This window comes from Pistacia vera, unplaced genomic scaffold (assembly GCF_008641045.1).
Source record: "Pistacia vera cultivar Batoury unplaced genomic scaffold, PisVer_v2 Contig133, whole genome shotgun sequence".
Lineage (NCBI taxonomy): Eukaryota > Viridiplantae > Streptophyta > Magnoliopsida > Sapindales > Anacardiaceae > Pistacia > Pistacia vera.
The window spans coordinates 609,585-636,471 of NW_022195391.1; the positions used below are offsets into that span (position 1 = coordinate 609,585).

At 37.3% G+C, this 26,887-nt stretch overlaps 3 protein-coding genes and 3 pseudogenes across 3 annotated transcripts; 3 read left to right on the forward strand and 3 right to left on the reverse strand.

Moving 5' to 3' along the window:
- The first annotated feature begins 4,561 nt into the window (after positions 1-4,561).
- Positions 4,562-6,741, forward strand: LOC116122301 (annotated as a pseudogene).
- A 1,439-nt stretch (positions 6,742-8,180) lies between these two features.
- On the reverse strand, positions 8,181-11,018 carry LOC116122302 (disease resistance protein RPM1-like). The gene has a single exon (XM_031408165.1). The coding sequence runs from the start codon at positions 11,016-11,018 to the stop codon at positions 8,181-8,183; it is 2,838 nt and encodes a 945-aa protein (XP_031264025.1).
- A 1,233-nt stretch (positions 11,019-12,251) lies between these two features.
- LOC116122375 (transcription factor MYB80-like) lies at positions 12,252-13,406 on the reverse strand. Its single transcript, XM_031408235.1, has 3 exons — positions 13,274-13,406; positions 13,056-13,185; positions 12,252-12,969 (listed from the first exon to the last, which is right to left on the reverse strand). Exons 1-3 carry the CDS (start codon positions 13,404-13,406, stop codon positions 12,252-12,254), a joined length of 981 nt encoding a protein of 326 aa, XP_031264095.1.
- Positions 13,407-14,540: 1,134 nt separating this feature from the next.
- On the reverse strand, positions 14,541-16,811 carry LOC116122336 (coiled-coil domain-containing protein 22 homolog). Its single transcript, XM_031408198.1, is given in 5 exon segments — positions 14,541-15,128; positions 15,242-15,466; positions 15,608-15,754; positions 15,847-16,067; positions 16,284-16,811. Coding segments are annotated over 5 exon segments (1,383 nt in total). The 3' UTR covers positions 14,541-14,866.
- A 1,797-nt stretch (positions 16,812-18,608) lies between these two features.
- On the forward strand, positions 18,609-21,347 carry LOC116122254 (annotated as a pseudogene).
- Positions 21,348-23,704: 2,357 nt separating this feature from the next.
- On the forward strand, positions 23,705-26,573 carry LOC116122370 (annotated as a pseudogene).
- Positions 26,574-26,887: the final 314 nt, after the last annotated feature.

Genomic DNA, 26,887 nt, shown 5'->3' on the forward strand with positions numbered 1-26,887 from the left:
TTGTTTCCAGTTTTATTAGACTTGCTGATATTAAAAAAGAAGAAAGAAAAAGAAAATGTGTACATCTTTTATACAGCCCCCTTCTGATAAATCATACTTCTGATGTATGTCCTCGATTAAATATCAACTTTTCCTAAAAAAAAAAGAAAAGGGATACATCTGATTGACAATATGTCAACAAATGAGAAAAAAATGGAGTTGTTGCCAGTATGCATGGCTTAACTATTGGATAGGAACATTCTACTCCAGCCATGAACAATCCATGGCCCAACCAATTATGAGTTCTTGGATGAGTTCCAACCAATTCTTTATGACATTGTTCAGGGTGCTGCATTTTCTCCTTCAAATGCTGGATTGAGATCATAGCTTGTAGTTGTCCACATTTAACTTCGGCAAGTCCATGGCTGCTTAGCTTCTTTTCGGTATTCAGTGATTTTCGCGTGATTCTATCATGGCCAGGCTTTCTCTGAACTTGCTCGAAGCCCATGTATGCTAGTGAGAGTCTATTTAAGCCTGCCAGCCAAAAAACATGGTCTATATCTTATGCTTCTCTGCACTATAAAATGATAAGTCTGTTTATGCACATTCAAACTTTAATTCGATCCGGATAAACATTATCACAACAAAAGCAACTTCAGAAATAATATAATTAACATTATACAAACCTGAAACCATCTCACTACAATAGCATAGTGTTCGTGAAGACGGTTCTTGGATCAGAATTAACTCTCTACCTGAGCTCCCATTTTCTTTCAATTTCGTCAATGTACTGCATGCTTGTTTCCTACTGTTCTTTGTGATCCCTTTACCCGCTCAATGTGATCTCTTAGATCCACTTTGTGGCTGCTTCTCAAGCCTCTGCAGAGAGTTTAGAGTATTCATTCCCTACAAATTCAAAGACTCCGAATAGATAGTAAGATAATCTTTATAAAGAGTTAAAGCCATAGACTCCCCTCACACCGAAACAGCAAGAAGTGAACCTTTACAATAGTCCTCTGATTTTGAAAGATTCCTTTTGAATTTCAGAACAACAGACTGTCCTTCCATTCAACTTCTCTTTAGTACTTTTGGAACTTTTCTTGAGCCTCTGGATCGTTCGCAAGAAAGATTCTTCAAGACTTCTCTTTTTCTCTTCCAAAGCATTTTCTAGATTCATCCTGGCGAAAAATCTTGTGTCAGTATATACTCCATGTCCAAGTAGACAGTCCAAGCTCTATTAATATTAATTGACAATCCCCCACATACCACTGTGACCTATCCACAAGATTACCCTTTCTAGTATTTAATCTGTTCATCACTCTCAGGTAACACGCGATAGGATGTGAATCATCCAATGCCATTCCTGCGGGGCGGCCCCCCCTCCTTACAATCAAACCTCTTCCTTCAAGGTTCCTTATTTTGATGTCTGCCAATCACTGCTTCCATAAACTATCTTCTGGATTAATGTCAACTTTTCTGCCTCCTTCTTATCTATTTTAAACAACCAACATCACGAATGAAATTTTTTAAACACCAGAACCTAGAATTCCATTTTAATCTTTTGATAATGTTCCTCTCTATACAAATTAAAGTTTCGAACTGCCTTTTTATGCTTCATTTCAGATTTGAATTTATAGCATAGATTTGCAACCAAATAGGTCTGCTTGAATCACAGTCATATTATAGTAAGTTTATCTAAACATACCTTGGAAAACGAGAAGTTTCTTTCGTTTCAATGCTGACAAACATTTGTCATCTCTCGAATCGACAGTTTCTTTATTTCAGATGCTTCTTTTGGACTTCTTGGAGTCTTCATGCTGAGTCTGTCCGGAACAGAATATTAGATCGGCTCAATCTGGTTGAAATCTTGTTCTCCGAGCTTAAAACATCACCTGAAGCTGCTTCCTCCTCATAAGGAGGATAAACTCACCTCTATAAGACCCACGTGGTGTGGCACATTTTCGTACCATTTAACTTGACTGACTCTGGATTCTATGCTTCAATAAGTCCTCTTTAAGTTTGATCTACTTTATGATACCGAATTTTTATTGCCTTCACATATCCTTGAAAGTGATTTTCAAATGTATCCTCGTTTTATTTTCCTTCTAGCATTAATGTCCTTTACTTCAGCAACTTTTTCTGCCTTTAGGCAATTCAGAAAGCCTCTCCACCAAGAATCTGTCAATTATAACAAGTCGTCTTCAGAGCGAGCAGGAACTGCCGGAACTCAACACATATAATCTTTTAAGCATAGTTTTCCGAACATAAGATGCACATCCACAAGATGAAAAATTACAAAGAAAAAAAGTCCCATCACAAAGAATTATCAACTAGTTTCTTAGTGAGATAAACTAGAGTCCAAGTTCAAAGTAAGAAACAAGAATAAACATAAAGAGAACACAACTACCAAACAAGTGACACTATAACTTCAAATAGCACTCTATGAAATGCAGCACAAAAAGTAAAAAGTCAACTTCCTAAATTCTTCAGCTTCAGTTCCATCCACCCAACGATAAGCTCATAATCACTTTCACATCAATTAATCTGTGTTCAAAAGAAATACACAAAATCCCTTTCAGACAATAAAGCTTTCGGAAATAAAAGCTTTCATAGATACTTCTGAAAAAATGCATCTAAGAAGTGCTTTTTCATAGAATTAATAAAACCACTTTCAAATCCTTAACAGAAGACTTCTACCCAAAGGACTTCTCTCACAAACACTTTTCTGCAATAGCAGACCAGTGTAGAGTTCAAATGGATAAACAATCACTTCGAGGGGATAAAAGACTGAGATTACTACTTTTCATAGATTATCATGGAAACCACTTGCATTTCTTACAGAACCCTTCTGGCAAAAGAATTTCAATCACAAGCACTTCTACAATATTCTCTATAAAGCACTTCCATCTAAACCTAACCTCTGAGTAAATTAATCCCCATATTTTTTTTGGGCAATTAATTCCCATTACAAATATTTACCAAAACCAAAACAAAATTCTTCCACAAACTCAAAAAAAAATGATTTTTCTCTCTCAAGTCAACTAAAAAACTTCAAAGCAAAGTGAATCTTTTTATTCCAAATGCAATAAATTTTTCAACTTTTTTTAACTTGTAATAGCTTATATCGCGATAACCCAGTTTAGCCTTAATCGCAGATATCTCCGCACAGATCTGAACTTCTCGCCATTGAATCAGGCATAGAAGTACAAATCGAGGACGTTCGTTCAAGAGATTGAGACTGTCCGCAGATCGAACTAAGCTGGAAGGTCAGGTCTTTATCGACAAAACGTTATCTGGGATCGAAACGCCGCCGGTTTGCAGCGAACTTAGCAGGATCTCTTCCGATTCCTCCATTTCCCCCCGTTGTGTTTGCTTGTTTTTTGTTTTCTGTTCGCGTGTTCACGGTGGCGTTTTTGTAGATATCTAAACGCCGTCGTTTGGGAATGGGGGGATTGAGTATCCTAAACGCTGTCGTATTGAAGATGAGCAAAAGAAGGCAAAATCTATTTTCTCTTTAAAAAAAAAAAAAAAAAAAAGGTTTACACTGAAAAAGATATAATTCCTCACTAAATTTTTATACCACTTCGCAAAAGCAAAATATGAATAAGAGCACAAGTGTAAATAATTTGCTGAAATAATTATTTAAATATAACAGATATTTTTTAATATTTTTATATTATAATGTCAATGGGTCGTTTGGTTATTATTTTTGGATAGGATTTGGAGATAGTATTGGGGTTGTGTGATAGGGGAGTATTACGAGGTCAACTTTAAAATTTATAAAAAGACCCTTAGGTTACTAATTTAATTAAAGGCCCTAAATATATAAAATGACAAAAAACACCACACCACCTACGGTGCCAGATTCTGACCACACACCGCCGAAATCTGGCCGAAAAATTTCGTTACGACACAGAATGGTCAGATCTGTGCCGTAACGCGTCGTTATGGCCTTTTTCGGAAAAGGCAAATCTATGGATTGTTTGTGGCTGCGATGGCCGGAAAAGGCTGGAAACGACGGCCGTCGTTACGGCAGATCTGGCCTTTCCGCAGATCTACACATTACGCGCTATTTCCGGGGCTGTGTGACTATTATGATATATGCCGCTATCACCGGGTGATTGCCGGAATCTGGCAGGTTATTGGGGTGGGTGGTTTGTTTGGTAGTTTTAAACTCTTTTTTTTGGGGGTGTATTTAATATAATTAAATAACTTAGGGTCTTAAATAATTAAAAAAATAGATTAATATTTGTGAAATAACGTGTCAAACATTTTAGATTGAGAAATATATGTTATCGGTCAATATATTTTAAATAGCGGCACCAGTCATATTCTTGGCATGTTCATAACGCAAGTCAAATGGTTAAAAGGGTAGTAAGAACTAAAACCAAAGGCTTAAAAATATATTCCCAAAATGCAGCCATGGAAAGCATGTGCGTTACCCCACCATTACTCTTCCCCTCATATATGGCAGGCTTTGGTTGTCACAGTTGATTCACTTGCATTGCACATTGGAGACTTCCATAACATTGTCTACATTCTCAACCATTTTTCTTTTTGGTAAGTATAGCTTGAGAGCAATATGGAAGTTGGAAGAGAAGATGAGATTGAAACAATGGGGTCTATGCAGGACTGCAGGCAGCCATGGTTTTGGTCACAACAGTAGGTTCATGTCCCATCTTACATTAAAACAGTACATCGAGATTAACTCGAGGACGCAACCTCGAGTATTGATAAAGATCACCCTCTCCTATATTTCTCAAGGTAGTTAAGCTTAATTTAAAAAATATAATAATGCAGACATCTCAAGGAGAAACAAACTGATTATATATATATTATAATGATGATGCAGTTTGAAGATGTGGAGCCAAGGTGAAAAATAGACAAGCTTCCTCTGTAAATGCAGTGAAGGCAGTGGTGTCAAAGGCGGCCTCACAGCTGAGCTTGAGAAAGATTACAAGCAATCCTGAAGGGCATTACGGAAGCATGGCCCTGGTGAAATCCTGGCCTTGATGGGTCCTTCAGGAAGTGGGAAAACAACCTTGTTGAAGATCATTGGAGAAGGTTAACAGAAAAAGTTAAAGGGCAAAATAACTTTAACGACATCCCTTATAATCCAGCTCTCAAGAGAAGGTTGGCCAACTCCAAAAGAAGCTTTGTACATCTTGCTCCATGGCATATATGATTTTGTAAATTTTCTTTTTTTGCAGGATGGATTTGTGACACAAGATGACATTTATTCCCACAGTTAACTGTGGAAGAAACTTTAGTGTTTGCAGCCTTTTTGAGGCTTCCACGGACCTGACCAGCAACAAAAATATGCTAGAGTTGAGATGATTGTGAAGGAACTGGGCCTTGAAAGGTATGGACTGTGAAAAATACAATTAAAATGCCTGTGAATGTGAACTTTTATGTGGTTTCAATGATAATTTTCGCTAAACAATCAACTATAGATGTCGTCATACGAGTCGGAGGAGGTTTTGTTAAGGGAGTATCTGGAGGAGAAAAAAAAAACCAGTATTGGCTATGAATTCTAGTTGATCCTTCTTATTGTTGCTGATGAACCAACGTCAGGGCTTATTCCACCTCTGCTAACAAACTACTTCAAATTCTGAAAAAATTGCTCAGGTATCCAAGCTGAATTGGTATCGGTGCCATTTCGTATAATATACGAATTCTCGGTTGATGTCTGTATATTCTCAATTCAGTCCGAAAGAGTTGCTAACTCTTAGGCAACATTTCTTAATTTTTAAAGATATGTTTAATGGTTGATAGAGGCAGAGGACAGTAATCATAACAATCCCACCAGCCATCAAGCAGAATGTTTCACATGTTCGATAAACTTCTGCTAATATCAGAAGGCTATCCTGTGTACTATGGAGGCTAGAGAGTCTATGGACTATTTTTCTTTGAGCTTCATCCAGAAATAGCAATGAATCCTGCGAGAGTTCTTGCTAGATTTAGCAACAGGACAGGTGAATGACATTAGTCTCCCTGAAGGGTTAATGGCATCTAAGGAGCTTCGATGCTGAGAGGGCTGTAATCAAAGTAACAATCATCACTTTTATTTTTACTACCAACGTTTAATTTCTACTACCGTTTTTCCTCTCATAATTTCTTTTCATATGGTTTTATATCTGCAACTCAATACAAAACTCAAATAGAGCCAAAAGAGAAGGAAGAGAATCATCGAAACACGAAGCACCGGAGCATCTTCAAGTGGCGGTCCAAGTTAAGAAAGACTGGACACTGTCCTGGTGGGAACAGTTCATGATAATTACAAGAGAACATTCAGAGAAAGGTGTAGAGATTACTTGGACAAGCTAAGACTGGTTCAAGCTCTAGGAATTGCTGTCTTGTGGCCTTCTTTGGTGGAAATCCAGCACTGCAACCGAGGCTCAGCTCAGAGACCAAGTAATTCTCCAACCAGCAACATTTCACAATACTAACTGAAACTTCAACTAAATCCTGAACACTTAGATTCAATTGCAGGTTGGTCTATTATTCTACATATGCATTTTCTGGACATCTTCATCGATATTTGGCAGTCTATGTGTTTCCATTTGAAAAGGTTATTGGTGAAAGAAAGAAAGCAGATATGTACAGATTAAGTGTATATTATGCCTGCAGCACTCTGTGTGACATGGTGGCACATGTTTTCTATCCTACATTGTTCATGGTTATTGTTATATTCATGGCTGGCTTCAAAGAACAGTTCCTGCTTCTCTGACACTGCTTGCTATACTTCTGATAGCTGTCTAGCCAAGTAAGTCAACGAATCGAATCTTTTCGATAAGGTTGGGATGAATGATTTTCTTGCTTTCATTAGGGGGCAGGAGAGCTATTTGGAGCTGCAGTTTGTGAGTATAAGAAGGCGGAATGTTGCTTCTTTTTGTATAATTTCTTGTCAATACAAATAATAGTCGGTGAAATCAATACATCATTGAATCCACAATCAGTGAATATATTAGTAACTTTCAGCATACTGATAACTTATTATCTTTAAGGGCAATTTATTAGATGGAAACAGGGTAAAACAGGGGACCAGTGTTTTTAATTGGAGAAGGTGTGTTCTCAATGCAACTCTCAACTTACTGCCAACTAGAAGAAATTTTATAATTCTGTAGATATCTCTTTATAGCTGACAGTGACACGTATTTGTGGAATGTGTTTAGTGACATTCTCCCAGTTCTCATTTTTTATCATGTAATAAACCTCCTTCAACATCATAAGAAATACAAGTATCTTTAGGTTATTGAGATGCTCAATTCCAGTTGGAATCTCCTTCAACAATGGGCATGGTCCAATCCACAGGTCTGTAAGACTAAGCATTGCACATTTCTCTATCATCATGCATTTCAATCCTTTGAAGTTCCCGAGATACAAGTATTGGAGCTTTGGAAACCTTCCTTCTTTGAAATGCAATTGTTCACTACATTCATCCACAAAGAGAATATACAACAATAAATTAGGCAGAGCTTGAAGGATTGNAAAAAAAAAATTCACCAAGTACAAAACAACCACAAGACAAAGAAAATAACAACAGATTGACAGTACTCAGCAATAAGGAAATAATAGATATTACATACTGATCATTTCAAAATAAATATTCAAAGCAATAGCATAAGCTAACTCAGAGACCCTGGTTACTAAAAAAAAAAAAATACGTGTTTATCAATGGAGAAGATGATTCAGCGGTTCGTCCTTGTGCCCTAAGATTCTTCATCTATCCATGAGCAATAGAAGAAAAAACAATGGTCAGTTAAATCTAAGTAACGAAAAGAGTTTATAATTCATAGATAATTGATGATTAATTAGAATTAGCATCAAGAGCAATTTTACAATTACTACCAGATTAGAATTATGTACTTTGTTATAAGCTAATCCAACTATTAAATTATTTTAGAAAAAAGTTTGTAGTGATATGGTGCTATTTCCTGGTAAAAAAACTGAAATAATCTTTGACCGTAAAGATGATTTATGTGGATGAAAACTTTCTCTTCTCTAACAGATGCCATGTATATATAACTGATTGTCCTGGTTTAGAGAATGCAACAAATATTATGAAAGAAATTAAACTTCATATTTTAGGCATAACCTAATATTTAATAGCAAAGAAGTGAATTTAAGAGAAACACTCTATTCAAAAAGCTTACTTGTTTTAAAAGACTGACCTGTTGATCCTGTGATGAGGCTGCTTGTTATTCAGCCTCATTTTCTTCAATAAGCTTCTCAAAATCTTCTGCCGAAAGAGATGACAAATCTTTACAAGTGTAAAAAAAGTATTCTCTTCTAGATATCTCTTTATAGCTGACAGTGACACGTACTTGTGGAATGTGTTTAGTGACATTCTCCCAGTTCTCATTTTTTATCATGTAATAAACCTTCTTCAACATCATAAGAAATACAAGTATCTTTAGGTTATTGAGATGCTCAATTCCAGTTGGAATCTCCTTCAACAATGGGCATGGTCCAATCCACAGGTCTGTAAGACTAGACATTGCACCTTTCTCTATTATCATGCATTTCAATCCTTTGAAGTTCTTGAGATACAAGTATTGGAGCTTTGGAAACCAACCTTCTTTGAAATGTAATTGTTCACTACAGTCATCTACAAAGAGAATAAACACCAATAAATTAGGCAGAGCTTGAAGGATTGTCATGGAATCATTGGTAAATCCAACCAAATCCAATTGTAATCGGATTAGATTCTGAAGTTTAGAAATCCAAACTGGTAGACTTTCAATAAATATCCTTCCCAAATGAAACTGCTGAAGACATAAAGGAGGAGAAGCCAAGGATTGTATATCAAGAGGCACTTGTCCACTTGTAAACGCTGATACACTCAAATCTTCAAGGCTTTCCATATTCTGGACAATAGCAAACAAATCCTTCACATCTCTATTTGTGACCCTAATGGCCAACTTTCTCATCTGCCTTAGTTTCCTAAGCTCTTCAAGTACTTCAGTGTTTGTATGCACATACCATAGCTTCTTCAACTCTGTTAAAGCCCCAAAACCTTCTTGTATTTTTGCTTTACTTCCGTAAGGACCTTTGTCGTCCCAGCGTCTTACAATTAGACAACACAATTTTTTCAAATTCTTGATCTCAACTGGGAGCTCACTCACAAAAGTCCACTTCAAATCAAGAGTCTCTAAGTTGAGAAGCATGCCTATGGACTTGGGAAGTTCTTTAACTTTTGTATTTCTCAAACTTAAGTAGTGCAAATGGAAGAGCTTTCCGACTCCATCAGGAAGACAATCCAAAGGGGCATTTTCAAAATCAAGTATCTTTAAAAGCTTGAAATCAGCAACAAATGTAGTCATGAAAGACTCAGGCAATTTGTCTACATTAAAAAGATAAATGGAACGGATCTTTGAATTTTTTGTGCTCTCTAAAACACCATTAGTGCATTTGTGTATTGAAATACGCCGAGTTTTACTAAAATAACTCAAGTTGTTTTCATTAAAGAAATGACAAAAATCACATTCCTTCATCTTTCTGCAAATGATCTCATACATCAGATCATGAACTCTACAACTTGCAACTCGTCCAGAAGCTTTTCTCTTTGAAACTTGAACCAAGCTTCTATCAATAAGTTCTTTCAAGTATTCTTCTGCAACATGCTCAGATGGAAGGTGGTTGTTGCATTGGACAAAGCCTTCAGCTATCCAGAGGCGAATTAATCTTCCAAATCTAATTTCATAGCCTTCTGGAAACACACCAAAATATAAGAGACATGATTTGAGATGGTGAGGGAGATCATAATAACCTTCAGATAAAACTTTGTTGCAATCTTTAAAATGGGAATCATTACTTAATTTTGAGCCCAAAGCATCAAGTATATTTCTCCATTCAGAAACAATCTTGTTTTTTCTTGAGAGAAGTCCACCTATCGCAACAATTGCTAGGGGTAGACCTCCACATTTTCCAATGATATGTGCTGATAATTCTTTCAGGTTTGGAGGACAAGAGTCATCAGAGCCAAATGCCTTTCTGCAAAAAAGTTTCCATCCCTCCTCTGAAGACAAGGGTTCAAGCTTGTGAATTTGAACTATCGAGAACGGTATGAATTCAGCAATGGCATTATTCCGTGTCGTTAGCATCACTCTACTGTTTTTCTTTTTGTTATCAAGCAAAGCATGCTCTACGTCTCTCCAAAATTCAATTTTCCACACGTCATCGAACACAATCATGTAACACTTATCCTTTAAGTGTTCCCTCAACATCATGATCAAATCCATCTCTTCCATTTTGTCTACCTCCATTAGAGTGGACCCTGTTAAACGGTAAATTTCCTGTAAAATTGTCCTTAGTAAATCTTTCTTCAAGTATTCTTTCCCAACTGTGATCCAAGCCTGGCAATCAAAATGCTTCTTCACTGCATCGTTGTTATAAACTTTCCCGGCAAGAGTGGTTTTGCCTAGTCCTCCTTCACCCACTATTGCAATCACTAAGCGAATATTGGATGTTCCTTCCACCAATAAAGAAATCAATTTTTCTTTAGTAGATTCAATACCCACAACTTCAGCGTCTTCAATAAAAAAGGAATCAACTCTGGAGTCATGAGGTATAACATTTGTCCCTGCACTGCCTGACCCTTGATCTATGTACCTGAAGCTGTAGATTTCTCCTCTTCGTCGTATTTCGGCAAGTGATAGTTTGATATCTTTAATCTCGGTGGTGAATTCATGTCGCAGTTTTACAATCTTTATTAAGTAGCATGATTTATGAATGTAACCAAGGAGACTTCTGCCATGAGGAAGTCTTGCCGCCGTCATTGTGTACTCATCGATAGCATCTTCAATCCGGAAAGCTTCTTCCCTCAATTGTTTCACCCAAGTTTTGACACCTTCACTGCTCCCTGTTTCTCCTTCTTGTGCAGCTCTTGTATCAGCATCCTTGAGTAAAGATCTGATGCTCTCCAGTTCACGTTTGATGTCTTCAACTCCTTGTTTTGCATTTCCCAACAACTTGATTTCTTGGACGAGCAAAGAACTCAAGATTTGTATTACAGAGTAAACAGCAAACTCTGCCATATCTCACCTCTTTTCCGTTACTCACTGCACTGATCTCAAATCAGCAGACAAAACAGGAGCAAAGAAGTATGTCTGAAATACGTGAATAAAAATAACAATCAATTGTGTGAAGATACAGAAACCCCATAAATATAAGATACAATCTAAAGATATTTGTATATAATCAACATTAAAACAGTGCTTTTTTCTGAATTCAAAGTGAACAACAATAAAATAAAATGGATTTTTACATCTTCTAGTTAGATATAATAATGTAATAGCATTATGCATAAATAACATTTTGATGGAAGAAAATAATGAAATTTACATTTGGTAGAAGAATAATTCCATTGTACTTTCTATGCAATCCGATTATATTATCTTTAACAATATGCAACCCGATTCAATAATAAGAATAAAACAATCAATTAAAGATACAAAAGAAGAAACTAACCAGGTGATTCACTTTGCAAATCTTGATGAGTTTAGAAGCGTAAGGACTTGATTGTTTATTTGTAGCTTATCTCTGTCATTATTTCTAATCTTCTACCATCATGTTTTAGTCCATGGACATTAACAGGGTAATGGTCATAAGGTCTTGTGTTGTTCCATGGAAACAAGGTAAAAGATTCCTTTAATTGCCGTCCTAAAATTAGACGAATTAATTTAAAAAGTTGGATGCATAGGTTTAATCTACCAAATGTTACTGTCAAGACTTAATTTATTGCATAAGAGCCATTTAATTTATTGAGATAAGACAAGTTTCTTCATTCAAGTTCACAATTATTGAAAATGTATTGTGCAAACTATATTATCGCAACTTAAACAAATAAGTTCATTATTTTGGGCTTCATGCACGGGTTCTTTACCCAAAATATGTTTATTTAGTTATGTGACCCAAGCTTTATATACTAAATCTCAGGCACATTCACTTACAATCAATGGTCAGCAAAATTTTGTTTAAGTCAAAGGATCAAAATGCTAATATTTGAAACCTAAGTGTCCTTCATGGAGTAAACCAAAACTACATGAATAAAAAGTAATTCTCTCAAGATTCACACACCTGAGTCAGTGGCCCTTAAGATTTTGTTTGCAATAAAAGTGTATATGAGCCTCACCTCACGTGCGACCTACTAAACTGTTTATAACTAAAACCAAGTAGTTGACTTTGATTACACGAGGAGATGGCTCTGTGTGAGCAAAAGGAGAAAGCCAGCCACAGTCTGCCTTCTTGCCTCTGCTTTATAAGCATTCCTAAACTATAGGATTCATTAGATCATCAGATGGTAAATCCCATAAGACATAATCTGTATTGTACATGGTGAATCCATTCCTGATTTCTTCTCCACCTTCGGACTCCTCGCAATTGTCATCTTCAACCTTTTCATGGAGCCGCCTTTGTTGTTCTCCGGCTGTACATGTGCTTCCACTTCCAGTACACATACTCTGGCTCCATGGTGATGATGCAGCTCCATCATTACCAAATGATGTTGTGCCGTAGTGAAATCCATTAACAGATATAGGGAAACCGCTGCAGCCTCCGGCAAAATTTGCCGAGATTGCTCCTGTAGGGTCCCAGGGCTTGTTCGAGGGTAGCATTTCAGGTTCTTGTATTGCCCTTGATAGATTTAGCTTGATCTTTTCAATAGTGTCATCTTTTTCATCATTTTTACTTGTAATGTAAGTGGCTGTAGTGTTCATTGGTGCTGATTGTTGGAGCTGGAAGTCCATTCTTTTCTTAGTTAGCAAGTGGAACATTTCATCTTTGAAGCAGCCGAGGGCTGCTTCCGCAAGATGAGCCACCTGAGGCGGTGCCAGCGTGGTGGCGATTTCCGCCATCAGGTGGGAAAACGACTTGTGGGTAACCGGATCGATACCCATGCCTGAAAGCTTCTTTTTCAGCTTGGTATTCCAATGATTTTTAACATCATTATCAGTCCGGCCAGGTAGCTGACCTGCAATCAGTGCCCATCTGCATTACACATTTTCGAATCAATCATTTAGTTTTCTCTGTCATTTAGATACTCGCATTTAGAACATGCATATGCATTGACATACCGATTGCCAACAACAGAATGTAGCTGCACAATAGCCTGTTCTTCCGCGTCTGAGAACTGCCCGTGCTTAAGATCAGGACGAAGGTAATTCGTCCAGCGCAGCCGGCAGCTCTTCCCACATCTCTGGAGACCTAACATATCAAAATAAAAAAAACAACGTATTAGTCAAGCTTCTCAATTGGTTTTAGAAATTCTTTTATAATTAGAGAGTAAACAAACCAGCATTCTTGGGGATGAGGCGCCAGTTGCTGGTGCCATGTTGGGCAATATAAGCAGAAAGCTTGTTGTCTTCTTCAGGAGTCCATTGCCCTCTTTTCACATTGTCCTTCTCGCAACACGGTATGCGTCCCATCTCTACTTAATCTTTTTTTTGTTTTTTTTTTTAACACTCGCTTATTTTTAAGTAGAAATGTTGATGGTGGTTATAGTAAAGAAAAGGGGAGAATGAATTGTTTGTTTGGTCACTGAGAAAAGAAATGGTGAGTGATATTGTTATATATATGTGAAATGGGATAGGAATTGTTCATCGAATTGTTGTTTGTATGAAGAAAGAGAGAAATGACATCAAAGGTGCATGATTATATTAAAGAATTCAAAGCTATTGAGCGTGTGAGAGATGGGCCGGTAGCTCACCCACAAGACGCCCGGTCAACTCTCTCTCTCTCTCTCTTTCATTTACTGTGCTTTCAGTTCTTGCACAGGGCACCTAATTTTGGTTGGCAAAGTTGTGTTCTTGACTGAATTCTCAACTTACTGCCCACTGGAGAATAGTAAAACAATGCTTAAAATTTGAAGTAAATAGAATAGTAAAAGAAAGATCCTATTGAAAGTTAAAAGTTCTTGTAAATTTGTCCTTGGTAAATCTTTCTTCAAGTATTCTTTCCCAACTGTGATCCAAGCTTGGCAATCAAAATGCTTCTTCACCACTTAGTAGTTAAAAATTTTCCCGGCAAGAGTAGTTTTGCCTAGCCCTCCTTCGCCCACCACTGCAATCACTGAAGCGAATATTGGATGTTCCTTCCACCAATAAATAAATAAATTTTTCTTTAGTCATAAGGTATAACATTTCTCTCTCCACTACCTGACCCTTGATCTATGTACCTGAAGCTTATGAATGTAAGCACTGTTGAGGCAAAACCCTAAGTCGAATCTTAGCTTAGTTTGTCATGGAGAATGTATTCTGTTTTAAAGTTTTAATGGGTTGTTTAAGGTGTAGTTGAGAAGTAAAGAGTGTATGATGGCTTCTTTGGATGATCAGAGTGAGGTTGGGCCAGTCTCCAATGACCATTGTGTAAGAAATTTTGACTATCTGATGAGGTTTTACATTTTGTGACATGTTATCATCCATGTTTATTCTATGGTTTGGAAAAACAAGAGAAAATCTTGCATGTGCACCAACTACATTATCATATGTCACAAGTCAACAGTCAACATGTTATATTTACATATACATCTAAAACAATGAAAAAGAGATACACCTGTCATTTCTTACATGACCTATTTCCCAAAGGAGGAACTGTGTTTCCAGTTTCATTAGATTCTGAGAATTAAAAGTAAAGAAAGAGAAAAAGAAAATGTGTACATCTTTTATACAGCACCCTTCTGATAAATCAATACGTTCTGAGTATGTGTACTCTGATTAAATTCAAATTTGTCATTAAAAAAAAAAAAAAATACATCTGATGAGCAATAATTGTCAACAAATGAAGAACAAAATGGATTTGTTGCCATGTTGTGCATGGCTTGACTATTCTAAGAAGAACAATTCTACCCAAACTCATGAAAAACCTATGGTCCAGCCCAATTATTGAGTTATTGGAGTGGGTTCCAACCATATTCTTTATGACATTGTTCAAGGTGCTCATTTTCCTTCAGAATGACATCGAGATCAGCTTGTAGTTTGTCCACATTTAAGCTTCGGGAAGCCATGGCTGCTAGCTTCTTTTCGTATTCAGTGATTTCACGTCGTATTCTATCAGTGGCCAGGATTTTCTCTGAGACTTGCTCGAAGCTCCCATGTATGCTAGTGAGAAGTCTATAAGCCTGCCGGCCAACTGAGTCCTTTTTTGCTTCCCTGCATATCAAATGTGAAGTCTGTTATGCACATTCGAATAATTAATTTGTTCCGGATTAACATTATCACAAAAAAAGCAACTTCAGAAATAATATAATTAACATTATACAAACCTGAAAACCATCTCATCTACAATAGCATAGGTTCGATGAAGACGTTCTTGGATAGAATTACTCTCTAACTGGAGCTCCCTAGTTTCTTTCAATATTCGTTCAATGTCTGCATCTTGTTTCCTACTGTTCTTTGTGATCTCCTTTACCCGCTCAATGTAGGATCTTCTAGATGCCACTTTGGACTGCTTCTCAAGCTCTGCAGAGAGTTTAGAGTATTCATCCTCCCTACAAAATTAAAGACATCCGAATATGAATAAGTAAAGATAATTTATAAAAGATTGAAAGCCCAATAGAGCAGCTCTCTCACAATGAAACAGCAAGAAAGTGAACATTTACATATATTACATATTATTTTTGAAAATATACCTCTTTCGAATTTCAGATAAAACAGACTGTCATTCCAGTTCAACTTCTCTTAGCTTTTGGAGCTTTTCTTGAGCCTCTGGATCGTTCGCAAGAATAGATTCTTCAAGACTTCTCTTTTTCTCTTCCAAAGATTTTCTAGATTCATCCCTGCGAAAAATCATTGATGTCAAGTATATACTCCATTTCCAAGTATACAGTAGCAAGCTCTATTAATAATTAATTGGACAATCCCAACATACCACTGTGACTCTATCTCAACAAGATTACACTTTCTAGTATTTATCTGTTCATCAAGCTGCTCAAGGTAAAACGCGATAGGATGTGAATCATCCAATGCCATTCCTGCTGCTGCCTTTAACAAATCAAACTCTTCTTCAAGGTTCCTTGATTTTGAGGTCTTTGCAATCACTGCTCCCATAAACTCTTCTGGATTATGTAAACTTTCTGCCTCATTTCTTATCTATTTAAACAACAAACATCAAGCAATGAAATTTTTAAACACAAAGAACATAGAATTCCCATTTTAATCTTTTGATAATGTGTCTCTATACAAATTAAAGTTTCTGACTGCCTTTTGATGCTTCATTTCATATTTGAATTTATAGCATAGATTGGCAGACCAAATAGTTATGCTTGAGATAACCAAGTCATATTATAGTAGTTTAGATAAACATACCTTGGAAGAAAGAGAAGTTTCTTTCTGTTCAGATGCTGACAACAGTTTGTCATCTCTCAGAATCACAGTTTCTTTATTTCTAGATGCTTCTTTTGACTTCTTGGGCTCTTCAGTTGAGTCTGTCCGAGAAAGAATATTAGCTGGCTCAATCTGGTTGAAATCTTGTTCTCCAGAGCTTAAAACATCACCTGAAGCTGCTTCCTCCATCTCAGGAGGGATAAACTCACCTCTATAAGACCCACTGGTGGATACAGTTTCAGTCCCATAATTGACTGACTCTGGTACTTCATTCTTCAATAAGTCCTCTTTAAGTTTGATCTCAACTTTCTGATTATCCAATTTTATTCCTTCACTATCCTTGAAAGTGATTTCAATGCTATCCTCGTTTATTTTCCTTCTAGCATTAATTTCCTTTACTTCAGCAACTTTTATGCCTTTAGGCAATTCAGAAAGCCTCTCCACCAAGAATCTGATCAACTTATACAAGTCGTCTTCAGATGGATGCAGGAACTGCCGGAATCAACACATATAATCTGTTTTAAGCATAGTTCCAGAACAATAAATACAACAACAAGATGAAGAAATAACAAAGATAAAAAAAGTCCCATCACAAAGAATTATCATCTAGTTCCTCTGTGAAGATACCATAGGCATCCAAGTTCACAAAGATAAGAAAAAAGAACAACATAAAGAGAACACAACTACACAAGTGACACTACTAACTCCAATACCCCACTATTGAAATGCAGCAACAAAAAGTAAAAGCAACTTCGTAATTCTTTGGCTTCAGTTCCATCACCCGACGATAATACATAACACTTTTCACATCAATTATCTGGTGTTCAAAGAAATACACAAAATCACTTTTCAGACTAAAAGCTTTCGGAAATAAAAGCTTTCATAGATACTTCTGAAAAAAATGCATCTAAGAAGTGCATTTTCATAGAATTATAAAACCACTTTCAAATTCCTTAACAGAAGACTTCTACCCAAAGGACTTCTACTTACAACACTTTCTGCAAATAGCAGACCGTGTAGAGTTCAAATGGATATAAAACAAATCACTTTGAGGGGATAAAAAGAGCACTGAGATTACTACTTTTAATAGAATTATCATGGAAGCCACTTTCAATTTTCTTAACAGAACACTTCTGGCAAAAGATTTTCACTCACAAGCACTTCTACAGGACTTCTAAAAAGCACTTCCAATCTAAACCTAAACCTCATGATTAAATTAATCCCCATTTTTTTTTTTTTTTTTTTTTTGGGGCAATTAATTCCCCATTTACAAATCTTATAACAAAAACCAAACAAAATTATTCACGACACTCAAAAAGAAATGATTTTTCTTCTCAAGTCAAACTAGAACTTCAAAGCAAAGTGAAATCTTTTATTTCCAAATGCAATAAATTTTTCATTTTTTTTACCTTGTAATAGCTTATATCGCCGATATAACCCAAGTTCTTAATCGCCAGAGATATCTCCGTACAGATCTTGAACTTCTCGCCCTTGAATCAGGCATAGAAGTACAAACGAGGACGTTTCGTTCAAGAGATTGAGAGACTGTCCGCAATAGAACTAGCTGGAAGGCGTCAGGTCTTTGATCGACAAAACGTTATCTGGGATCGAAACGCCGCCGGTTTGCAGCGAACGAAGGACTCTCCGATTCCTCCTCCATTTCCCTCGCCGTTGTGTTTTGCTTGTTTTTCTGTTTTTCTGTTTTGCGGTGTTCACTTCGCGTATTTGTAGTATCCTAAACGCCGTCGTTTTGGAAATGGGGATTGAGTATCCTAAACGCTGTCGTATTTAAGATGAGGAAAAGGTGGCTAAATTCTATATTTCTTTTTTTTTTTTTTTAACAAAGTTCCACTAAAAAAGTAATTCCTCACTAAATTTTTTGATTCACTTCTGCAAAAAGAAAAATATGAATAAAGCAAATGTGTAAAATAATTCTGCTGAAATAATATTTTTAAATATTGTTATATTATAGTTTCAATAATGTTATCGGTTCATAATTTTAAACAGCACACCAGCATATTCTTGGCATGTTCATAAGGCAGTCAAAATGGTTAAAAGGGTATGTAAGAACTAAAACCAAGCTTAAAATATATTCCAAAATTCAGCCATGGAAAGCATGTGGCTATACCACCATTACTCTTCCCCTTCATATATAGGCAAGCTTTCTGGTTTGTCACAGTTGATTCACTTGCATTTGCCCATTGGATTAAACTTCCATAACATTGTCTACATTCTCAACCATTTTTTCTTTTGGTAAGTATAGCTTGAGAGCAATATGGAAGTTGGAAGAGAAGAGGAATTGAAACAATGGGGTCTATGCAGACTGCAGGCAGCCATGGTTTTGGTCACACAGTGAGTTCATGTCCCAAGCTTACATTAGAAACAGTCCTCTGAGATTAACATCGAGGACGCGACCTTGAGTATCGATAAAACCACCCTCTCCTATATTTCTCAAGGTAGTTAAATCTTAATTTGAAAAAAAAAATAATGCAGACGTCTGAAGGAGAAACAAACTGATTATATTACATATATCATGATGATGCAGTTTGAAGATGTGGAGCTCAGGTGAAAAAATAGACAACTTCTCTTGTAAATGCAGTGAAAGGTGGCAGGCTGTGGCTCGTGCTAGAAGGATTACAGCATATCCTGAAGGGCATTACAGGAAGCATTGGCCCTGGTGAAATCCTGGCCTTGATGGGTCCTTCAGGAATGTGGAAAACAACCTTGTTGAGAGCATTGGAGGAAGGTTACCAGAAATGTTAGGGAAAATAACTTTTTGACATCCTTATAATCCAGCTCTCAAGAGAAGGTTGGCCAACTCAAAGAAGCTTTTGTACATCTTGCTCCATGCCATATTGATTTTGTAAAATTTTCTTTTTTGCAGGATTGGATTTGTGACACAGAATGATATTTATTCCCACAGTTAACTGTGAAGAAACTTTAGTGTTTGCAGCCTTTTTGAGGCTTCCACGGACCATGACCAGGCAACAAAAATATGCTAGAGTTGAGATGATTGTGAAGGAACTGGGCCTGGAAAGGTATGGACTGTGGAAAAATACAGTTAAAATGCCTGTAATGTGAATTTTTATGTGGTCTCAATTGATAATTTTCGCTAAACAATCAACTATAGATGTCGTCATACAAGAGTCGGAGGAGGTTTGTTAGGGATTATCTGGAGGAGAAGAAAAAGAACCATTATTGGCTATGAAATTCTAGTTGATCCTTCCTTATTGTTGCTTGATGAACCAACGTCAGGGCTTGATTCCACCTCTGCTAACAAACTGCTTCAAATTCTGAAAAAATTGCTCGGTTCCAGCTAAATTGTGTCTCGGTGCCATTTCGTATAATATACGATTCTCAGGTGTTGATGTCTGTATATCTCATTCAGTCCGAAAGAGTTGCTAACTTTTAGGCAACAATTCTTAATTTTTAAAGATATGTTTAATGGTTGATAGGCAGGAGGACAGTAATCATAACCATCCACCGCCTCAAGCAGAATGTTTCACATGTTCGATAAACTTCTGCATATCAGAAGGCTATCCTGTGTACTATGGGAAGGCTAGAGAGTCTATGGACTATTTTTCATCTTTGAGCTTCATCCCAGAAAGCAATGAATCCTGCAGAGTTCTTGCTAGATTTAGCAACAGGACAGGTGAATGACATTAGTGTCCCTGAAGGGTTAATGGCATCTAAGGAGCTTCTGATGCTGAGAGGGCTGTAATCAAAGTAACAATCACACTTTTATTTTTATCTACCTAGCAGTTTAATTTCTTTACTGTTTTTCTCCTCTCTAATTCTTTTCATATGGTTTTAGTATCTGCAACTCAAATCAAAAACTCAAATAGGCCAAAAGAGAAGGAAGAGAATCATCGAAACACGAAAGCACCGGAGCATCTTCAAGTGGCGGTCCAAGTTAAGAAAGACTGGACACTGTCCTGGTGGGAACAGTTCATTATAATTTACAAAGAACATTCAGAGAAAGGTGTAGAGTTACTTTGACAAGCTAAGACTGGTTCAAGCTCTAGGAATTGCTGTCTTGTTGGGCCTTCTTTGGTGGAAATCCAGCACTGCAACCGAGGCTCAGCTCAGAGACCAAGTAATTCTCCATAACCGCAACATTTCACAATACTCACTGAAACTTAAAACTAAATCCTCACACTTTGATTCAACGGCAGGTTGGTCTATTGTTTCTACATATGCATTTTCTGGACATCTTCATCGATATTGGAGCAGTCTATGTGTTTCCATTTGAAAAGGTTTATTGGTGAAAGAAAGGAAAGCAGATAGTACAGATTAAGCGTATATTATGCCTGCAGCACTCTGTGTGACATGGTGGCACATGTTTTCTATCCTACATTGTTCATGGTTATTGTATACTTCATGGCTGGCTTCAAAGAACAGTTCCCTGCTCTTCCTGACACTGCTTCTTACTTCTGATAGTGTCACTAGCCAATAGTCAACTGAATCCGAATCTTTTTCGATGAGTTTGAGATTGAATGATTTTTCTTTGCTTTCATTAGGGCAGGAGAGCTATTGGAGCTGCAGTTTTGAGTATTAAGAGAGCTGGAATGATTGCTTCTTTCGATGTGTTTCGTATCACAGGAGGCTATAGCCGTCGTCGAGTCTTATTATAAGACTACCCCATTCTTGCGTATCAAACTCAAAAAATTCCTGCTAGACGAATTCTTGACTGATTCTGACAGTAGACATACGTAGCAATGTGATGAAATCCATTTTCGGATCTTTTGAAATTATCATGTTTGTATTTGTCATGTTCCCATACCAAAATTTATGCAGTGGTTGAAGTACTTGCCCTTCATGTACTATGGATTTAGACTTCTTCTAAAAGTGCAATATACCGGAGATCAATTGTACGAATGCGAAAGCAAAGGAGGATGCCGGACTTTGCAGAGCTCGCCTTCATTCAACACGGTGAACCTGAAGGGTGGTTTGCAAGAAGTTTGGGTGTTACTAGCCATGACCCTGGGATATAGAATTTGCACATACTTCTGCCTTCGCAAGAGGATTAATATATGCCAACTTTAAATGGATGATACATTGACAAGATAACATCAAAATAATGAAGATAACATCTTCTTGAACATGCTTTAATGTTGTACAAAACTTTATAGAAATTCAATCATACTACTTTTCAAAGAGTTTTCCTTGATTATAGTTTACGATGATTCCATTTCATGTGACACTAACAGATAAATAATGGAATCAGCGATGGCTATAATGAACCAACAAAATATAACTTCTTTCAAGTCGGATTATAAGTTAAATTGGGCTCTCTCTCAATTATTGGGCCACCCTCACATGAGGGAAACCCAAGCCCAACAGTGCTATGTACTAACCGCCAAACCCAATACAATTTAAGGCTTCATTTCAGCAAATCCTGGAAGCAATTAAAAATATTAAAAATCATAATAATAATAATAAAAGAAATGCCAGCAAAACTAGTCAGTAATGGTCTGTATCAACTTTATTATTGTGGAGTGGAAGCTACGCATACTCTAGAATTATCAACGTTTTGTACCTTTTTTTATTATTCTCTTTCGAACCATTCACACTGCCTTCCATAGAATCAGAGAAAAAATCTCGATCTCTTGCTTGTTCTATAGTAATCTCTGTGTGATAATCCTTAGTTATTGTTCTTCTTCAAGGACGAAACCATGCCTGTGGGAGAGCTCTTTCTGTCTGCGTTCCTTCAGGTGCTGTTCGACAGACTGGCATCAAGGGAGTTGCTGAATTTTGCACGTCGGGAGGGGGTCGATTCAAAGCTAAAAAAGTGGAAAAAAACGTTGAAGATGATTGAAGCAGTGCTCCACGATGCAGAGGAGAAGCAACTGACAGACGGGGCTGTGAAGATGTGGCTGGACGATCTCCGAGATTTGGCCTATGATGTGGAGGATATATTGGATGAATTTGCAACTGATGCTTTAGGGCGCAAGTTGGTGGCTGAAGATCAGGCTAGCACTAGTAAGGTTCGGAGCTTCATCCCTGCTTACTTCCAAACTTGGAGCCCAGTTGCTATTAAGTTCAATGTTAGCATGGGGTCCAAGATGAATCAGGTTATGGCATCTAAGAGCTCTGATGCTGAGAGGGCTGTAATCAAAGTAACAATCATCACTTTATTTTTATCTACTAGCATTTTATTTCTATTACTGTTTTTCTCCTCTCATAATTTCTTTTCATAGGTTTTAGTATCTGCAACTCAAATACAAAACTCAAATAGAGCCAAAGAGAGGAAGAGAATCATCGAAACACGAAAGCACCGGAGCATCTTCAAGTGGCGGCCCAAGTAAGAAAGACTGGACACGCCTGGTGGGAACAGTTCTTATAATTTACAAAGAACATTCAGAGAAAGGTGTAATAGTACTTTGACAAGCAGACTGGTTCAGCTCTAGGAATTGCTGCTTGTTGGCCCTTCTTGGTGGAAATCCAGCACTGCAACCGAGGCTCACTCAAGACCAAGTAATTCCCCATAACCAGCAACATTCACAATTACTGAAACTTCAACTAAATCCTCACACTTGATTCAATGCAGGTTGGTCTATTGTTCTACATATGCATTTTGGCCATCTTCATCGATATTGGAGCAGCTGTGTTCCATGAAAAGGATTTGGTGAAAGAAAGGAAAGCAGATAGACAGATTAAGTAATATGCCGTCAGCACTCTGTGGACATGGTGGCACATGTTTTCTATCCTACATTGTTCATGGATTGTATACTTCATGCTGGCTTCAAAAGAACAGTTCCCTGCTCTTCCTGACACGGCTTCTGTACTTCTGATAGCTGTCACTAGCCAAGTAGTCAACTGAATCCGAATCTTTCGATGAGGTTTGATTGAATGATTTTTCTTGCTTTCATTAGGGGGCAGGAGAGCTATTTGGAGCGGCAGTTTTGAGTATAGAGAGCTGGAATGATTGCTTCTTTGATACTAATGCTGCTTTCTTCTCACAGGAGGCTACTATGTCCGTACAAGTCTCGAGTTTTGTAATTAAATAGACCATTTTAACTACCATTCTTGCTGTTATACGAAACTCAAAAGAATCCATTGAGGCAGACGAATTCTTAAGACTGATTCCGGGACCAGTGAGGACATGAGTATTGCCAATTTGAGTGGTAAATCCATTTTCAGACTGAATTTAATACATTTTTGTTGAGAAATGGTTAAAAGGGTATGTAAGAACTAAAACCAAAGGCTTAAAAATATATTCCAAAATTCAGCCATGGAAAGCATGTGGCTTACCCACCATTACTCTTCCCCTTCATATATAGGCAGGCTTTTGGTTTGTCACAGTTGATTCACTTGCATTTGCCCATTGGATTAAACTTCCATAACATTGTCTACATTTCTCAACCATTTTTTCTTTTTGGTAAGTATAGCTTGAGAGCAATATGGAAGTTGGAAGAGAAGATGAGATTGAAACAATGGGGTCTATGCAGACTGCAGGCAGCCATGGTTTTGGTCACAACAGTGAGTTCATGTCCCAAGCTTACATTAGAAACAGGTACTCTGAGATTAACATCGAGGACGCAACCTCGAGTATTGATAAAGATCACCCTCTTCCTATATTTCTCAAGGTAGTTAAAGCTTAATTTAAAAAATAATAATAATGCAGACATCTCAAGGAGAAACAAACTGATTATATTACATATATAATGATGATGCAGTTTGAAGATGTGGAGCTCAAGGTGAAAAATAGACAAGCTTCCTCTGTAAATGCAGTGAAGGCAGTGGTGTCAAAGGCGGCCTCACAGCTGAGCTTGGAGAAAGATTACAAGCATATCCTGAAGGGCATTACAGGAAGCATTGGCCCTGGTGAAATCCTGGCCTTGATGGGTCCTTCAGGAAGTGGGAAAACAACCTTGTTGAAGATCATTGGAGGAAGGTTAACAGAAAATGTTAAAGGGAAAATAACTTTTAACGACATCCCTTATAATCCAGCTCTCAAGAGAAGGTTGGCCAACTCAAAAAGAAGCTTTTGTACATCTTGCTCCATGGCATATATGATTTTGTAAAATTTTCTTTTTTTGCAGGATTGGATTTGTGACACAAGATGACATTTTATTCCCACAGTTAACTGTGGAAGAAACTTTAGTGTTTGCAGCCTTTTTGAGGCTTCCACGGACCATGACCAGGCAACAAAAATATGCTAGAGTTGAGATGATTGTGAAGGAACTGGGCCTTGAAAGGTATGGACTGTGGAAAAATACAATTAAAATGCCTGTGAATGTGAACTTTTATGTGGTCTCAATTGATAATTTTCGCTAAACAATCAACTATAGATGTCGTCATACAAGAGTCGGAGGAGGTTTTGTTAAGGGAGTATCTGGAGGAGAAAGAAAAAGAACCAGTATTGGCTATGAAATTCTAGTTGATCCTTCCTTATTGTTGCTTGATGAACCAACGTCAGGGCTTGATTCCACCTCTGCTAACAAACTGCTTCAAATTCTTGAAAAAATTGCTCAGGTATCCAAGCTAAATTGGTGCTCGGTGCCATTTCGTATAATATACGAATTCTCAGGTGTTGATGTCTGTATATTCTCAATTCAGTCCGAAAGAGTTGCTAACTTTTAGGCAACAATTCTTAATTTTTAAATATACTGTTTAATGGTTGATAGGCAGGGAGGACAGTAATCATAACCATCCACCAGCCATCAAGCAGAATGTTTCACATGTTCGATAAACTTCTGCTAATATCAGAAGGCTATCCTGTGTACTATGGGAAGGCTAGAGAGTCTATGGACTATTTTTCATCTTTGAGCTTCATCCCAGAAATAGCAATGAATCCTGCAGAGTTCTTGCTAGATTTAGCAACAGGACAGGTGAATGACATTAGTGTCCCTGAAGGGTTAATGGCATCTAAAGAGCTTCTGATGCTGAAGGCTGTAATCAAAGTAACAATCATCACTTTATATTTTTATCTACCTAGCATTTAATTTCTATTACTGTTTTTCCCTCTCATATTTTCTTTTCATATGGTTTTAGTATCTGCAACTCAAATACAAAACTCAAATAGAGCCAAAAGAGAAGGAAAGATCATCGAAACACGAAAGCACCGGAGCATCTTCAAGTGGCGGTCCAAGTTAGAAAGACTGGACACTGTCCTGGTGGGAACAGTTCATTATAATTTACAAGAGAACATTCAGAGAAGGTGTAGAGATTACTTTGACAAGCTAAGACTGGTTCAAGCTCTAGGAATTGCTGTCTTGTTGGGCCTTCTTTGGTGGAAATCCAGCACTGCAACCGAGGCTCAGCTCAGAGACCAAGTAATTCTCCATAACCGCAACATTTCACAATACTCACTGAAACTTAAACTAAATCCTCACACTTTGATTCAACTGCAGGTTGGTCTATTGTTCTACATATGCATTTTCTGGACATCTTCATCGATATTGGAGCAGTCTATGTGTTTCCATTTGAAAAGGTTTATTTGGTGAAAGAAAGGAAAGCAGATATGTACAGATTAAGCGTATATTATGCCTGCAGCACTCTGTGTGACATGGTGGCACATGTTTTCTATCCTACATTGTTCATGGTTATTGTATACTTCATGGCTGGCTTCAAAGAACAGTTTCCCTGCTTCTTCCTGACACTGCTTGCTGTACTTCTGATAGCTGTCACTACCAAGTAAGTCAACTGAATCCGAATCTTTTTCGATGAGGTTTGAGATTGAATGATTTTTCTTGCTTTCATTAGGGGGCAGGAGAGCTTTTGGAGCTGCAGTTTTGAGTATTAAGAGACTGGAATGATTGCTTCTTTGATACTAATGCTTTTTTCTTCTCACAGGAGGCTACTATGTCCAGGTACAAGTCTCGAGTCTTGTAATTAAATAGACCATTTTAACTACACGTTCTTGCTTATACGAAACTCAAAAGAATTCCATTGAGGCATAGACGAATTCTTAAGACTGATTCCGGGACCAGTGAGGACATGAAGTATTGCCAATTTAGTGGTAAATCCATTTTCAGGACTGAAATTAACATGTTTTGATTGCAGCACATACCAAAATTTATGCAGTGGTTGAAGTACTTGTCCTTCATGTACTATGGTTTAGACTTCTTCTAAAAGTGCAATTCCGGAGATCAATTGTACGAATGCGAAAGCAAAGGAGGATGCCGGACTTTGCAGAGCTCGCCTTCATTCAACACGGTGAACCTGAAGGGTGGTTTGCAAGAAGTTTGGGTGTTACTAGCCATGGCCTTGGTATAGATTTGCACATACTTCTGCCTTCGCAAGAGGATTAATATATGCCAACTTTAAATGGATGATACATTGACAAGATAACATCAAAATAATGAAGATAACATCTTCTGAACATGCTTTAATGTTGTACAAAACTTTATAGAAATTCAATCATACTACTTTTCAAAGAGTTTCCTTGATTTATTTTACGATGATTCCATTTCATGTGACACTAACAGATAAATAATGGAATCAGCGATGGCATATACACCAAATATAACTTCTTTCAAGTCGGATTATAAGTTAATTGGGCTCTCTCTCAATATTGGGCCACCCTCACATAGGGAAACCCAAGCCCAACATGGCTATGTACTAACCGCCAAACCAATACA

Excerpts from the sequence above, each read along its gene's own strand:
- LOC116122375 (XM_031408235.1), bottom strand. The coding sequence starts at position 13,406 with ATGGGACGCATACCGTGTTGCGAGAAGGACAATGTGAAAAGAGGGCAA. Across the intron at positions 13,186-13,273 it reads CCTCATCCCCAAGAATGCTG|GTCTCCAGAGATGTGGGAAG; the intron begins GTTTGTTTACTC and ends TTGATATGTTAG. Across the intron at positions 12,970-13,055 it reads CATTCTGTTGTTGGCAATCG|ATGGGCACTGATTGCAGGTC; the intron begins GTATGTCAATGC and ends TGTGTAATGCAG.
- LOC116122302 (XM_031408165.1), bottom strand. The coding sequence starts at position 11,018 with ATGGCAGAGTTTGCTGTTTACTCTGTAATACAAATCTTGAGTTCTTTG.